At 50.3% G+C, this 16,941-nt stretch overlaps 1 protein-coding gene across 1 annotated transcript in view; it reads left to right on the top strand.

Annotated features, from left to right (window-relative positions):
* Positions 1-6: 6 nt before the first annotated feature.
* The window catches only part of TMEM8B (transmembrane protein 8B), a 23,164-nt gene continuing 6,229 nt past the window's right edge, over positions 7-16,941 (top strand). Inside the window, 8 exon segments of the mRNA XM_014531478.1 lie at positions 7-516; positions 4,890-5,079; positions 5,888-6,095; positions 12,130-12,263; positions 12,581-12,846; positions 13,444-13,769; positions 16,660-16,753; positions 16,832-16,937. Coding sequence (XP_014386964.1) covers positions 99-516; positions 4,890-5,079; positions 5,888-6,095; positions 12,130-12,263; positions 12,581-12,846; positions 13,444-13,769; positions 16,660-16,753; positions 16,832-16,937 — 1,742 coding nt within the window. The 5' untranslated portion in view covers positions 7-98.

The raw sequence follows: 16,941 nt of genomic DNA, 5'->3' as shown, positions 1-16,941 counted from the left end.
GGCCCCTCGTCCCAGCATCCCGACCCAGGCCCAGGCCCCCGGCCCCTCCCTCGGCCTGCTTCCCAAATAGGTCCCAGTCCCGGCCTGGACACCAGCGAATGCCCAGATCGAGGTCCCAACCCAGGCCCCCCCTCCAGCCTCAGACCCTGGCGGGGCCCCCTTCCCCGCCTCTGCCCTTGTTCCACCTCCTGTCACAAATCCCCGCCCCACCCCGGTCCCAATCCCATCCCCAGGGTTTGCTTAAGCCCAGGGCCCAAACGCTGCCCTCACTCCAGTCCCCATCACAGTCTCTTCTTCTATCCCAGCCCCTGCCCCTTTGCAAGCCCCGGTGCCCAGCCCAGCCCAGCCCATTGTCTCAGCCTTTGCCCTCTGCTCTGTGTTTACCCGCGTCTCTCCCACCACCCACCCCTCTCTCTCACACCCTGCCCCTCTCCCCGCCTCGGCTCAGGTCTGGGCTCCAGCTGCCTCCAGCCCTGTTGCTGCTGTTGCTGTTTTCTGTCCTTGGCCCAGGGGCTGGTGAGTGCAGAAGCAGCGAGGACTGAGGCAGGGACGGGGTTTGGCAGGGAGGGTGGACTGGGGGGATGCGGGAGAGGTGGGGCCTTGGTAACTAGAGCCTTGGGGAAGAAGTGGGGAGAATCAGGGAGGAGAGAGTTCTTACACATCTGAGAGGAGTTGGGAGGGTCAGAAGAGAGGTAGTAGCTACTGTGGACTCGAGGCTCAGCAGGTCCTAGGACAGACAGCCAAGGTTTCCTTTCCCGGTGTCCGTTCTGACCCCATTTTGACACTTGCTTTTCCAAGGAAGTCTTGCTCCTGCTCATAAAGTTTGACGGGAGAGACATATTCCCACACCAGACAGCCTCTAGTCCGCTGTTGGGAAGAGTTAGCCTAAACTCTTGAGATAGTAGGCATGAAAACAGGGTTAAAAAAGCAGTTTTGAAAACAACATGTAGCAAACAGATGGACATGGGTTAGTTGCCATTATAACGAGTTTTCTTCTTGTCATGAGTTTTGTTCCAAATAAGCTGGATTTGCCTAGGAATCATTCCTGAAACTTTTTTGTTTGTTTTCATTAATCCTCACCTGAGGATATTTTCCCATTGATCTTTTGGAGAGAGTGGAAGAGAGAGGGAGAGTCAGAGAGAAACTACAATGTGAGAGAAACACATTAATTGGTTGCCTCCTGCACACGCCCCGACCAGGGCCCAGGCTGGGGAGGAGCCTGCAACCAAGGTATGTGCCCCCTTGGCTGGAATTGAACCCAGGACCCTTTGGTCCACAGGCCGATGCTCTATCCACTGAGCCAAACCAGTTGGGCAGTTCCTGACACTTTTAGGGCAGGGTTGAAACTCAGAGGCCATTTTACAGATGGGGAAACTGAGGCTCAACAGGGGAGCGATTTGCTCAAGGTCATACGGCTTGTAAATGGCAGTATTGGGGCTAGAAAACAGTTTACTAATTACTACCCCACACTAGTTTTTTTCACTGCAATATATGCCTAATAGGAAAACAAACCCAAGTGGGGAAAGGCTCAAACACAGTCTGTCCTTCCCCCTGTCTTCCCACAAGGAGGCTTCATCACAACTCTTCCTCATTTGCCAGTTGTCAGCCTAGGGCTACCATCCAGCAAGAAAGTGATTTGGATAAGAGAGGGAGAGGTCCAACTTCTTAACAGGTGGGATGTGAGAGGAGGAGAGGGTCCTGGTCAGAGGAGTTGTGCCATAAAGACGGTCCCATCCTAAGGAGATGGCTATGGTCTTCATGCCCCAAACCTCAGCTACCTCCGGCGGTTGGCATTCTAGAAAGGATGGAAATGTGCCTGGGGGAATCTTTGGCACTAATAACTAACAAAGTAGCTGGGGTTGGGGGCTGGGTTTCAGTGAGTTCTGGGGACCTGGTTCAGTGTACAGTCTTGAGGAGATCAATGCAACCAAAGGCCACTGCCCCAAGCTCACTGGTGTCTGGAACTTACAGGTCTGAGTGTATACCTGAGGGATCTGTGGGAATGCTGGGCACATGCAGTGTGTGTACATGACCGTGTGTTGGTGAGTGCAGGCACATGTATGTTGTATGGGGTGCAGGTGAGCCTGTGTGTCTTCTGAGTATGTTATATTGTTGTGTAAGGGGAGGGTACGTGTTGTGGCCCACGCATGTTCTCTTCAGCTCTACCTGCTCCTGTAGACAGAGCACTGAAGTGTTAGCTTCCCAGTGGATTGTTCCCTGTTCGGATGCCTCTCATAACACATACAAGGAATCCATCTGCCCCCAGCCTGACTCCTTGAAGGAGGGCGGTAGCCAGGTCAGTTTTTCAGTTTGGGTGAGGGGGAGTCCCTACTGTTGAGCCCAATTCATAGCTCCCATTTTTGTCATCATGGCTTCTTTGTTCATGAGTTCACTAGGCAAGCAAGAGCTGACTCGGGGAGGAGGCTGGCTGACAGCCCCAGAGCAGTAGAAAGTGGAGAGATGTGGTTTAAAGCACGCTTGTCCAGAAGCGGGTTTAAGTGGTTTGGGGAGAATTGTAATGAAGTTGGAAAAGAGTGCTGCATGGGCCCGACTGCAGGCAGGGCTGCCTTAGTGCTGTGAATAGTTACTGCCTGGGTAACTGTGGCCGGCCCTGCAGGAGTGCTCTGTGACCTAGGTCCTGGGGGGCGTGATACACTTTGCTTGAGGAGGGGCAGCCAGTGTCACAGGACCATAGCGGCACCATCGGTCTCAATACGTGCTTATTGTTGGCTTCAGTCTCATTTCAGGAATGGGAGGTACCACCTGGGTCTCCTGGTCCTTGAGCTCTGACTGCATTTGCATAACCCAGACAGGCCTTGCCATTCCAGAAAGTGACCTTTTTTTCCTACCTAGTGCTGTCGTTAGCAGGGCCAGCCTCAGCCTCTGTGTGTCTGCACGTGTGTGTGTGTGTGTGTGTGTGTGTGTGTGTGTGTGTGTGTGTGTTTCAGGTGGTGGAGGAGAATCACCCGAGCTCCGTTTGGAAGTACTGGGGCATCCAGGACAGATTCATCTGAGCTGGCCTGGGGCCTTCCTCATGCTTCCTGTGGGACACAGCTCTGTAGGCTCAGGTGAAAGAAACCCCAAACCAAAGCTTGGAGTGAATGGGGCCGTGCCATGTTCGTTTGGTTCGTGTGCTCGTTTGTCCATTGTTTCCCAAAGACCATTAGCTGTTTTTCATGAGCAGCTCTCTGAGGGTCTGCTCTGGGGCCTGGCCAAGATTTCTTCCTAAGAATAGCAATGGCTCATGTGACGACCCATCCTGGTACCAGCCTTGGGGAGGAGCCTCCCTGCCCCCAGCAGAGGGTGCTCCAGAGCCCTGCTTTCTTGTGACAGGAGATTGGGCTATTCAGTTCTTGGCTTTCTGCCTTCCGGTTGTCATAGCCAGGACTCCTAGGGAACCTATCTTCCCATAGTTGGTTCATTTCCCTTCATCCCTCTTACTTTGCCACTGCTCTCTCAGTGCTGCTCTGTGAGCCTCTGGTTCCTGGGCAGTGCTCAGCTTGCAAGGTGGCACGTCTTCCTTGCTGACAGTAGAGACTAACCAAGTGGTCTGAACTGGACAGACTAGTCCTTGGGTGTATCCATGGCCTTTGAAGATGAGCACAGGCCCATGTAGGGCCAGTGGCCTCCACTCCTCTGCAGGGTAACTCTTGAAGTTGCTGCAGCTCAGTGGGGTCAACCTTAACCAGGGTGCATCCTTCAGCCGCCTCCTTTTCCCAGATGCCTCTTTCTCTGTTATTTCAAAGACCTCATTTTTGGAGTTAAATCTCCCATTTCCAGAGAGGGAGATTGTCAGACTAGGTAAGCCCTGCGGGTATTTACTATTTGGCTGAAAACTGCCCCGACCCCTGAAGCTGTGATTTCCTAACTGTCTCACCTGCATTGGAGGCATCTTCTGGCCTTCTCTGGGGCCAGCCTTAAGTCTCCAGGCTGTCAGATTCCCCAGAACTTTGCCTGCCATTTGGGACTCTGCTATCCAGCTGAGCTACTGGGTTATTTTCACTGTTACAGCAGTCCTAGCTGCTGACACCAGACTTTCCTATTCACCTTGGCTTTACTCCTAACAGCCATGATCAGGTATCTTAGCATTTCATTTAGAGACAACCCTCCCCCCTCCCCTCCTGCCCTGCATATGAATATTCCCAAGAGGTTTGAGATTCCACAAGGTCGCCAGCTGACTGCCTCCCTGGGGCTCCCTCTGGGAAGCCCCTCTGGCTGCTTATTATGAGCCCTAGAGGGCCTGGTGACTCCCTTTCCTCCTCTCCCAGGAGCTTTGTGGTGGCCTGCCAGCTCCTGTCCTTGCCTCTGCCACCCAAGCAGGCCCCTTGCAGACTCACCACACTTTCCCCTTCCCCCTCCTGCCCTGAGCCAGTATACAGACAGCTCTTGTGAAGCTTCTGAGGATTTTTACTCTCCTGACCACAGGGGAACAGAAGGGGGAAGAAAATAAACAAGGAAGTTACACAGTTTCATGCTGACTCCCGAGCCCCACAGGTGGAGCTCTAGCCAGCTCAGTGGCCTAAGAGCCCGTGCCAACACACACACTCGCATGCTCACTGTCCACACCTCTGTTTTGTTAGGCTTGGTAACAGCAGAACAATGACTCCTAAGTGAGGGGAGCTGTGGGGTCATATAAAGGGCCCTGGTGTTGGATTTATACAGATCTAGGTTTAAGCCTCAGTTCCCTTATCTATAAAAACAGGTCATTTTTTCAAGGTCATTGTAAGGATTAAAGCAGATGATGGTTAGGGCAGCAGGAGACCCAGTTCCCGTCTCAGACAAGAGCATTTGTGGAGTTGGTGCTATTGGTGAGGAAGACTGGTGTGCCTGCTGCTTAACGGAAATGCCCTCTATCCTACCTGCCCCTTTCTTTCTCGCCTGCTCCCCAGGAGGCCTCTTCCTGACCGATTACTCCACCTGCTCACCCCGCAAGCTGAGTCCTTTCCGCTCCTTTGCCAGCACCGAACTCTTCCACTTCCATGTTCCTGAGGACACATTCCTGGCTGTTTGGAACCTCATCATCTTCAAGGAGCAGGGGGGATCCTTTGGGGACCACTGCCCAGACCAAAGTGTGACTGTGTGAGTGTCTGAGTTGACCTCCTGACCCTCACTTCTAACCCCAGACCGCTTTCCAAACGGTATCTAAACTGACCCCGGCCCCTGACCCCTGACCCTTGTTGAGGTTGCAGTATGACTGAGTGAGGGCCAAGACCTCTGTTTCATGATTACTTCGAGACCAAAATGTGACTGTGTGAGTGCCTGAACCGACCTTTTACCCCTCTGTGCCGATCCACTTTGTTGTATGTGTCAATATAGGGCAGTGATGGCGAACCTTTGAGCTCGGCGTGTCAGCATTTTGAAAAACCCTAACTTAACTCTGGTGCCGTGTCACATATAGAAATTTTTTGATATTTGCAACCATAGTAGAACAAAAGTTACACGTGCTTAAGAAGTAACCAGACACCCAATCCAGTCAGCCTCAGAGCCTCTCTGTGTCACCAAGTAGATTCAAGAAAGAGTTAAGTTTTTCTCAAATGCCATCTCAAGAGTCTAGGACAGTGATGGTGAACCTTTTGAGCTCGGCGTGTCAGCATTTTGAAAAACCCTAACTTAACTCTGGTGCCGTGTCACATATAGAAATTTTTTGATATTTGCAACCATAGTAAAACAAAGACTTATATTTTTGATATTTATTTTATATATTTAAATGCCATTTAACAAAGAAAAATCAACCAAAAAAATGAGTTTGCGTGTCATAGGTTCGCCATCACTGGTATAGAGAATCTACTTATTTGCTGGTGATGAGTGACTGTTCTCCTTTCTTTTCCCCATTTCTCATCTCCCACCTCATTGCCTGCTTTCTTCCTCTCCTCATTCTGGTCCCCAGGTATTTCCGGTCTGGGGCACCCCCTGTCATCAATCCCCTGCACACACACTTCCCAGGGGACACGGCTGTGCCTGGGGTTTTCTCACTGACCCTCAGCTGGACACTGCCCAACCGCACTTCAGGCATCTTTAACGTCAGCAGCCCCTTACCTGGGGACTGGTTCTTGGCTGCCCACCTTCCCCAGGCCCACGGCCACATCTCTGTCAAGGTGGGTTGATGTTGTCTAGGGCAGGAGAGGTCAGAGCTGCTTCTCCATCTCTGCTGAATTCACCTCATGGTTACCTGGGACACCAGCCTTGTACCAGGATGGGAAACTGCATGAGGGTGGCTGGGATGGACCCTAGTTAGAGGCCAGCAGGTCACTTGGTGGGTCAAGACCTATATGAGGCAATTTGGGAACCTTAGGAGGACACGGTGGGTCCATGTAAGCTGAAAGGCAAGTTCAGAGTCTGCAGTCAGCCAGAGGCCCCGGCACTGCAGAGTACTGTCCCTTCCTGTTGGAAGCTACAAGGGTTAATCGAGGTGATCAGAAGCCACTAAGGACCAGTCAAATGCTGCTGCACAAACCCAAGATAGCCCCGCCGACTCTTGTAGGCTACAGCCCAGTCAGTCCATCTGGGAGAATGCATTCCTCTCCTATCATGATTTCAGCTCCCTTCACCCTCGGAAAGACCATGCAAGACCACTCTGGGTCAGGGAGGACCTTCCTGTTAAAAGGAGGCTTTGGCCAGCTGGTGTCCATCCAGACTGTTGCCCACCTTTCCTCCAGATATCTGTACTGATTTCATAGAGCAGAGGTGGTTAACATCTGAAGTGTATGTTCAAAGGTCAGAATGCTTTTCCCAGCCGGTTTGGAGGGGAAGGAAACGCCACAAAGGTTTCCTGCCACTCCTGGGTGTTGGGCAGACTTTCTCCTTGTAGTGATAGGATCGATAGTTTTCTTACTCCTGTCGGCGGGAAGGAAGGGCGTGATAAGCTGGTCATTGTCAAGAGTGGGATGGCCAAGTGTGTGTGGGCCAGTGGTAAGGACTGAGCATGAGCAGAGAGAGGACTTAAAGAACATGAATGCTATCAGGGTTCGGCCACTGAGAATTGAGAGGGACATAAATTCCCAATCAGGTGAAGATTTGATCTGGAGATCTCTCTCCAGGCTGAGTTCCTTGCCAGAAGGAGCTCTGTGGCTGTGGTAGACTCACCTCTCTTCCTCCTACCGTAGCTGAATGAGCTGAGAATCCCACAGGGACATGTGTACTGGTACTGCTGTTTTCAGAATGGGAACAAGGGCTGACGGAATGTCTGGAGGCCTCAGTGATAGGCTGTTTTTCCTGAGAAGGATGCACTAGAGAACTTGCTGTCAAAGTCTGGGAGCGCCCTGGATGAAAGCATGTTGGGCGCTCATCTGGGTTCTAGGTAGGTCTTGACTCCTGTCAGAACTAAGGGTTATTCTATTTGGAGGACTGTCTTAGGTCTTCGGTCAAATTCCAAAGAGCCAGTTCCTGATCCTAACTCTGATCCTGGACTCTCTTTGTGAGGACTGGCAGGGAAAATCTTTCTGAAGCTCTGCTCTGGTTATCCAAAAACTTTTCTGGGTGGTCAGGAGGAAATAGGGACCTAGGCCTGGGTTGATATTATGGGAGCTGAAGCCTAGTTAGGAGAGGTCAGAACCAGGTTTGGTTGACATACCCATTTGCAACTAGATATAGCAAGAGGGGCGTGGGGGACTTGGTACTGCAAGCTGGAGCCCTAGCAGCAGAGCTCCCTGCAGTGTGGTGAGACTAGAGAGAAGAGGGCACAGTTACACCTTGCCCATGAGACCTGGACACCATGAGAGATGTAGCTCTTCAGTTAGGCCTGTTCTAGAGGTTCAAGGGGTGAGGATGGGGAAGAAAGGATCATCTTTGTAGTCCCTCTGAGAATTTGACTACCTTTAGGAATCTTAAATGGGCTTCTAAGGATTCTTTAAGTTTTTTTGTTAATTCCCTAGATTCTAGCCTGTGGGTGGAGTATCCAGAACATTTCTCCAGGGCTCCATCTTCTCAAATTGCTTTTTCCTTGTTCTAGGTCTTGACTTCCTGTGAGGCTTGGTTATTGTGGGTTCAGGGATATCCCTTGGGTGGGGACTGAAAAGTCCTAGCAATAAGAAGGCAGGACTGTTTCTAGGGCCCTCCTTAGTTTTGGGGGTAAGCTCAGACCTTCCTTTAGACCTTAGTCCTTGAGTACCTGCTTTGTCCCAGGCCTTGGGTCGAGTGCTAGGGACACAGATAAATAAGACGTATGGTAGTGAGATATAAGAGGTGTTTTGAGAGGACAAAGGAGAGATGGCTAACTCAGCTTGTAGAGGTGGTCTTAGGAAACTGTTAGAAGGTGAGGCCTGAAGTTGAGAAGGCAAGGAAAGGCATTGCAGGGTAGGTGTAGCATGGGCTAAAGCTTGAGAGCTGTAGTGGTTCAGTGTGGGGTGGTTGTTGGGATGGGTGAGGGAGTGGAAGGGGTGAGCAGAGGCCAGATCATGAGGGATCTAGAAGTTTGAACTTTATCCTGAGAGCGATAGAAAACCTTAGGAGGTTGTTAAAGCGAAGTGACTTATCTGGTCCAGGCCACTGTCCTGAGCTCTGGTCACACACTTCTGCTAGCCAATGTGTCTGTGTTATTCACCACTGTATTCCCAGCACCCAGCACAGAGCCTGGCACATCGTGGGGGTGTGGCAAATTTTTGTTGCCCTTCTGCCATCTTCTCAAACTCATATTGTCCAAAACTGATCTCACTTCTCCTTTCCTCTCCTCTTTCTATCAACCTCTTCCATCTTGACCCATGCCCTCCATCTCCTTGCCTTTCCTGTCTCGGAACATGTGTTCATCCTGTGATGTCCAGCTGCCAGTCTGCCCTAAAGGGCTGGCCTTTGAACTGTGGGTAACATCTGGCACCCAAATGGCTCATTATGGGAAAGTTCTCCAAAATATCTGGGGCACAGTTCTCCTTGAATGCTTCCTCTCCCCAGTCTAAGATTTGAAAGTAACTGACAGCAGGTAAAATAATGAAAACCACGATAAGGAAACCAAATAAGCAGATTGTACAGAAGAAAGGATTTGGTTGAATCCATCAACTAGGATGAAACATGGCTCAGTATCTCAACTGAAGAGGTTGAAATCTGCTAACAGCGCTCATTATGCTCTCCCTCCTCCTCAATTATTTTGTTTGTGTTTTGAATAGGTAATAAATGCACCTGGTACAACATTCGAAAGGTACAAAAGGCAGTGAAAAGTAAGTCTTCCTTTTCCCTTGCCTCCCTTACAGTCCCCACTTCCCCTCTCCAGAGTTAACTAGTAACGAGCTGTTAGTAAGTTCCTTATGTCACTCTTCTTCCCTTCTTGAAGGACACGTCTCTTGGCCTTCACAGAACTCTCCTGGTTTTCCTCCTGCCCACTGCCCACTCCTTCTCTGCCTCCCTTTCCTGGTGTCTTCTCTGCTTGATCAAACATATTGTGGGGCTTCAATGCTTGGTCCTGGGACAACTCCTTTCTTATTTATCTATTCTCTTATTAGGTATCTCCAGCACAATAGTTTTAAGTACCACTTATAAGTTATAACTTACAACCTGTAAGTTAATGCCTTCCAAGTGTATTCAGTGAGTCCTAATTTCTTTGAATCTCAGACTTTATATCCACCTGCTTACTTGACATCTTCGATTCGATATCTAAGAAATGTCTCAAATTAGCCCGTACAAATGAAAGCCGAAAGCAAACATCTCTTCAGTTCCCATTTCACTTCTCCCAGCCCAAGTCTTTTCTTTCTTTCATCTTCTCAGTAAATGGCACTGCCATTCACTGATTGCTCAAGCTCCAAATTTAGATGTCATGCTTGATTCTTCTTCCCCCCTCACTTCTCTACAATCAATTCATAAAGAAAAGTCGCATTGACTCTATTTCTAAAAGCATGTCCTTTATGCATCTACTTCTGTTTCCACTCTTAGCACACCTGCCCTCAGCTTTCTCCTGGGCCGCCACAGTAACCTTTGAAGTGGTTTCCCTGCTTCCACTCTTGTCCCCTGTAGTCTGTCCAACACTCATTTATGTACATGTTGATTGCTGCTGACCAACGGTGGGTCAGGGACTGCCATGTAGTGGGTACTGGGATATTTTCACGAAGAGGGCCAAGTGGTTTGGGGGCATCTTCAGTCTGCAAGCCCCATCCAGAGCCTGGGACTGGCCACCCTGCTTTGGCCTTTCTAAAGAAACCCGGCCCAGCCATACTAGGACAGTCACAGATCAATCTAGGGTGTTCTGTTCCAGCTTCTTTCAGACTGTTTCCCACACCACTTCTCACTTTGCCCCTCTTGGTTTCCCAAGTTTCCAGGCTTTGACCCTGTTCCTTCCATGACCGCTGATGTTGACTCAGTTTGGACTCTCACTTGGCTTTTGCCTTGGCTGTTCTTGAGGACTTTCATTCTGGTGCCCTTTCATTAGCCCCATCACAGGGTGAAGGTCGCTGAATCTCTGCACCTTCCCTGGTCTCCACTGAGTGCGCCTCTCTACAATAAGGAGGGCTATTGGATGTGCACCTTATACAGGAAGGAGCACATCTTAACCACTGAGGTATGCCCACTGATCCTTCAGTGAAACCACTAGCAAGCAATATATGGAGTTTTTCTTTCCCCAAACTGTCCAAGAAGGAAATGGGCCCCTCCCGAGCATGGGCGCCCGCCCTTGGGGATCATTCACCACAAGATGGCTGTGGGTGATTCCTGTTGTGGGAAGTGGGGTTGATGAAATGACTTGTGCTAGTAGTTCTGGTCCTTAGGGTTTGATATCAAAGATGAGGGACATTTGCTTTGGATATCAGAGATTGTGGTCCCTGAGAAATGAGGGGTTTAGGCGTTCTCTGAAGGTACACTTGTTTTTTTTGTTTTGTTTTTTTTTTTGTATGCTCTTTTTGATCTTTTTGATATCCACTCTTTAACTCAGCAGATATTTTTTTTAGCATCTAGTGTTTGCCAGGTGGTGTGCTAGGCATTGGGGATGCAGAGATGCAAAAATCACAGGGAAATTCCAGGCAGAGGGTGATGGGACTTTCTGGCCTTCAAGGCCGCCTTCCAGCTTTCCTGGAACTCTGTGCCTTGGCTGGCTAGTCCCATGGCATGGAACTCAGTGGCATGTCAGAGCCTGGAACTTATGCAGAACAGGTTTAGAGATATGTCTCAGTCAGAATAAACACATAAGTGAACAGTGGCCTCTAGTTTATTGGGCGGCACAAGGTCCTCTAATTTCAGAAGATCAGAGAACCCCAATCAGGAGGCCCCTCCTCCCCTGAACTGCGCCACTTGCAGGGCTTAGAGATGCTGCAAACGCTGCAGAGAAGGAACTGGAGTCAATGGGACTGTCCGCTGAAGCTGTGTGGGTTAGGGGTGATGTCAACTGAGAAGGGCTAGGGGTCTGATCCAGAAGAGCAGGGAGATGTGGCTGTGCTCTAGCCTGAGCAGAAGGAGCAGATGTACCTGTGGGCCCCTTGAGACAGAGCAGTGGGAGGGGAGACAGAAGGCAGGCTTTGGCTTCATAAACGTCAGAGCTGCCCTCAGCTTGTTGATTCATTTCTTCATTGATTCCAGCAAACTCATCTGTGAGGTGTACACTTTATAGTAGGCTCTGTGTCTAGAGGAACAAAAATAAGACCAGGTTTCTATTCTCAAGTTGCGTACAGTCTGGAGGTTGCCTGGGAGGTAAAGAGTGGCCCTTCCCTGGGGGTATTAGAGCAGAGCATGGACAGGTGCGTGGAAAGGGCAGGTGGGGAATAAAGGAAATTAGACTCACATTGTGGGGGAGGGAGGAGGTTTGGATTGGAGGCCATTATGCAGCTTTAAATGCCCCAAGAGAGCCAGTGTTGTAAGGTCCTGAGGGTTTGGTGGGGGGTTGGGGTGGTTTGAAATGGCCTTGAGGGGCTGTTCAGGAATGCTCAGGAGTAGGGGTTAGATTGCAGGCGGAGCAGGCTGGGCCTGATTGTCAGAAGGGCCTGGTTTTGAATCCCAAACTTCAGCCAAGGCTGAGGATCACAGCAGATCCTGCAGATCCAGGAAGGACAGAGCTAATGCAGCAGGAAGGACCCAGAACTTAGACCTCAGTCACTGCCCTGGGAGCAGGAGGCCAGAGGAGGCGTCCCCCTCCCCCTCCCTCCCAGTGGCCATTTCTGTTCACCTTGCTTTAGCAGCACCCTTGCTGTCTCTCCCCTCCTATCACCCCTGCTTTTGTCTTAGGGTCTCCAGGATGAGTGTCAGTACCTCCTTCAGCCGCAGCTGATTGTCCGGCGTTTACTGGACGTTGCTGTGCTGGTGCCTGGCCGTCCCTCAGAGCAAACCCTCTCCCCCCACAATCGCTCAGCCCTATACAAGTAAGTTGAGTCCCCACCCCCCGAACCTAGCTCTTTCCTTCTTCCCTCCCTGACCTCAAATAGGGAACAGGATTTTCTTGGCCTCTAAGCCCATCTGCCTGTTCCTGCTGTCCCTCTGGCCACCCTGAACTGCTGGGCCACCCAGAGCCCCCGGGTGGGTTGGACTCCTGCCTCCCTCTCCCCCAGCACAGAGAGGAGGACCTGAAAAGGCCTCCCATTCTCGTGTCCCTAACTCCTCCTTGCCCCCTTCTTCCTAGTGTTTCCCTCCTTCTCGTGTCCCTCTCACCTTTCTTACCCCCAAACTCTCCTCTGCCCAGGGTCTTTGTGCCCAGCTTCACTTACAGGGTTTCAGCACAGTTGGTGTGTGTGGGGGGCCGAGGGGCATCCGCCTGCCCCCTGACACTTCGCCTACGTCCCAAGGCCCCACCCCTGCACAACTCAAGCTCTGTGGCATGTGGAGGTGCCTCGGTATGCCAGCTGGAGCTAGCACTGCCCCCTTGGGGGCGCTGGGTCTACGTGCGGGTGGAGACGAACCGTGGCTCTGGCAGGACCATCCGCTTCCAGCTGTGCGTGCGGTTGCAAGGTCAGAAGCCCACATCTGCCCCAGCCACCCAGCTTGTGTTGACATCTGTGACTGGGAAGAGGCATGCATGTTGGCCGTGACCATTGCCCCTCTGCCACGTCCCTACAATCTCCCTGACCCCACCCAGGCTCCTTCACACTCCCTGAAGCCCTTCCACTTGGAGCTTGAAGTCATTGGAAAGCCTTCAGATCATTCTCCCACCACTTGGGGCTCACGAAGGGACCTGATTACTCTCCTTAATTTAATCTCTCTTTCAGTTTCCTGAGTAGGCAGGAACAGCTAGGACCTCTGGGACACTGGCCTTGCAAAAGCCCATGCAAGTCAGTGAGGGGGCAGTCATCTGTTTCAACATGTCCTTTGGGAGGGAGAGATGACCTTGATTCCCTCCAACATGACATGCTATTAGCTGTGACCAGTAGGAAATCCCGGGGCCCTATCCTGTGACCCTGGATGCCCCATACTCCCAAGGGACATTTGATGCTAGTTCTCACCCCTCCCACCCTTTGCTAAATCCTGTCTGGCTCAGATCTGGTTTGTGGTGGGGCTGAAGGGCTGTGAGGGTGGCAGGCCTCAGCTCTGATTTCCTTTACTCCACAGAATGCCCGAAGCCCAACCTGTCTCGTGCCCTGGCCCCTGGAGCTGCCATGAACATGCCCCAGTCACTGGGCAACCAACCACTGCCCCTAGAGCCACCATCCCTTGGTGCCCTCGTGGAAGGGCCTGGGGCCACATCTCCACCTGAGCACTGCTGGCCAGTGCGCCCGACTCTGCGCAATGAGCTGGACACCTTCTCCGTCCACTTCTACATCTTCTTTGGCCCCAGCGTGGCCCTCCCCCCTGAGCGCCCTGCTGTGTTTGGCCTGAGGCTGCTGCCGGTGCTGGACAGTGGAGGTGTCCTTAGCCTGGAGCTCCATCTCAATGCGGTACTTTGTGGAGAGGGGGAGGTTGCCCCTGTGGGGGAACTTGAAAAAGAGAGTGACAGGTGTGGAAGACTATGCAGGTTGCTTTCACCCAACTTTAAGATTAGAGACCATGTCAGCCCAATTCTGGTCAACAAACATGCCCTGGGCAATTCAGAATGGTCCAGATTTCCCCAGTTTTGTAGCTGAACCGCCCACTGAACAAGGGCCTCTCTCTATGGCAGGTGTTCACTTTTCTTGCTTATCTCCTGTGATGGGGAGTTCACCTACAGAAGCCATGTTTAGACAGCTCCCGTTGCTAATGGCAGTCTTGACATTCCATGCAAACCTACCTCTGTGGATTTTTATGATCTGATCTTTGTTTTGCCCCAGAAGCTATATTTCAGTGAATCTATCCCAGTCCTTTAAAAAAAAAGTTAATAGACTTGATTTTTTCAGAGCAGTGTTATAGAAAAACTGAGTGGAAAGTACAGAGAGTTTCCGTGTCCCCCCTCTTACCCCACACAGTCTCCCCAATTATTCACATCTTGTATTAGTGTGGTGCATTTGTTATATCCCTGGCCTATTTTAGCAGCCCTTCAGATGCCCCTCAACCTTCTCAAAGCTGAAAAATATCAGCATCTTAGAGCTTTCCCCATCCTCTGCTGTCTCCTTTGGTCAAACATCTGGTCAGCATGTCTCTGAAATAAATGGTCTGAAGTGGTCTGACCATGGTGTGTGTGCATTATATCACCTCTTTCTGCTCCTGCATCACACCGCTCACCTGCAGTTTGGGGTGAATAAAGATCTCTGGGTCTTTTTCCTGTCCTTCCTTTTTACTTTCTTCCAAAACAATTTTATTCATTTACTTTTTAATTATAGAAATAACAGAATCACATGTAAAGCTTTGGAAAATAGAGGAAGACATCCCCATAAAACAGCTGCTTAGTCTTTGGTGTGTATCTTCCCAGTCCCTTTCCATATTAACTTCTTATGTATCTAATTGTAACCAAGGGGCATACATATTTTGTGCCCTGCGCCTGGTTCATGTGACCTGCTGCCAATTCCCAGCTCATATTTTTGTAGTGAACTTTTTAACCCCCATGGAAGAATTTATGTTCATCTTTGAGGCATTGCCTAAAGACACTGGTTTGGGTCTTGGGCTTTCTCCACTATGGTAATTCACATACTTGAAAAGCCAGCCTTCTGTACCTCTTAGTCATTATTTTCAGCATTGGGTAAGATTGGGCTGAGGGCAGAGTCCTGTGTCAGGCCATTAGCAACTCTCTTAGGTTAGCATTGATCCAGTAGGATCCCTCAGCCAGGGATCCTTTTAATTCTACTATCCCCCAGCTCTGGGGCAGGGACCATTTTCCTATGCACCGACCTGAGATCTGGTCTATGGCTCGATGTGGTCTTTTATGGTACATGGCTCAGAACTTTCAAGTGCTCCTGCTGGTCAGGACAAAGCTGATTCTTCAACTTGAAGATGCTCCTTATTTTTATACCCAAATTCTGTTTGACTCTGTTCTGGCTAAACACTGTATGTTGTGTTTGCTATTGCCATGCCTTTGGGCAATGACAGTGAAGTCTTGGTTTGACCTTGATGCTGTAGAGCCCATATCCGAGACCAGCCGCACCCATACTTGTTCTTCCTCAGTATCCTGAGAGTAGAGGCCCAGTCCTGGGCAGCCCCTTACCCTGTCCCTCTCTGCATTCTTGTCCATTTACTCTAATGGGCATCTATCTGCTTACATTCTACCTATCTGCATGCTATGACCCTTGCTACACACCACAGATAGCTGTTGTATTTATTCTGAAAGGAATCTTGGCACATCTACTCTGATCTTTCCAAGTATTTTGTCTTTTCCCCCCTTGGATCAAGAACTGGTCATTTGGACCAGAGAACTGTATACTTAAAGAACATTTATATCTTTGGCTCCCTGCCCCCCGAGAAAGACTTTTATTGAACAATATTTTGGCATATTGCCCAGAGCTTGCGTGGAGGAAAGCTGTGAGCAAGTTGTATGAAATTCAGTCTTGCTGTTGAGGACAGGATGCATAACAGCACACATGCTTCTTTGATGAGGACTTACCTGAGAACTTCTGGATGCTGTACTTCTGTGCCTCTGATTAACCTTTATCTGATGAACTTACAAATCTGATCACTCATCATGTTTCCTTCTTTGCTTTGGTTGCTTGGAAGTCAGCATCAAATCTATGGCCCACATTTAGGAGCAAATTTTATTGTTCTATCCTGAGTTTTCAATTTCCCTCATGCATTTATTTTATCTTATATGTATTTAATAAGCTGCCTCAAATCCTTCTGGAGGTGAGCTTATGGCAACCTGCTACCTTTATTCCTTTAGACAACCCTTTACATTTACTCCTATGGATATCCGGTTTCTTTAAATCCCAGCCAGGCTGCTACATTTAATCCCTCAGGCATTCTATTACCACCGCGAGTACCTGATCATTTCACCGGAGGAAGAGTACATTTCTTTACATGCCTCCTGCCCTCAGTCTCCGGTGAAGAGGTGAAGATGATTGAAAACCTTACAGTTACCTTTGTTCACAACTAGTTTCTATATCCAGCAACAGCACCTCTTCCCTTCCCCGCAACAAGCTAGATAAGATTGGAAAAAGGGGGTCTTCTCTTTAGCCCGAACAGTTTAAAAATTCTGCCCAAAGGATTCAGAATTGGGCCTTGCCTTTTCACCAGTCTTTGAGGCATCTCGGATGTGGGGGATTTGGTGTTTGCCAAGGTTCTGTGTTCTAAAAAGGGAGGAGAGATTGGCTTTGGTGTTGAGCACCTGCAGGTGTTGAGGTCCCTGGAGGAGTTTGGAGTCTGGGGTGGTGGTGGTGGTAGGACCTGGTGGGTGGGACAGCTTCATCTTCACTCCGCCCTCCCCAGAGCTCCCTGCGCCAGGAAAATGTGACCGTGTTTGGATGCCTGACTCACGAGGTGCCTTTGAGCCTGGGGGATGCAGCAGTGACTTGTTCCAAAGGTTTTTTTAAGCGGGCGGGCGCAGGTGAGTGAGGATTCTTTACCTTTCTCTCCTGGCCCCTGACCCCTCTGCCCCCAGAGTCCCTTGCTGGCTTCCTCCTCTCGGTCAGCGCCACATCCAGAGTGGCCAGGCTGCGAATCCCGTTCCCACAGACCGGGACGTGGTTCCTGACCCTCCGCTCCCTGTGC

The sequence above is a fragment of the Myotis brandtii genome, unplaced genomic scaffold (assembly GCF_000412655.1).
Source record: "Myotis brandtii unplaced genomic scaffold, ASM41265v1 scaffold806, whole genome shotgun sequence".
Taxonomy (NCBI): domain Eukaryota; kingdom Metazoa; phylum Chordata; class Mammalia; order Chiroptera; family Vespertilionidae; genus Myotis; species Myotis brandtii.
Note: the sequence above shows the minus strand (reverse complement) of the source record. Positions and strands in the feature narration are given on the sequence as shown.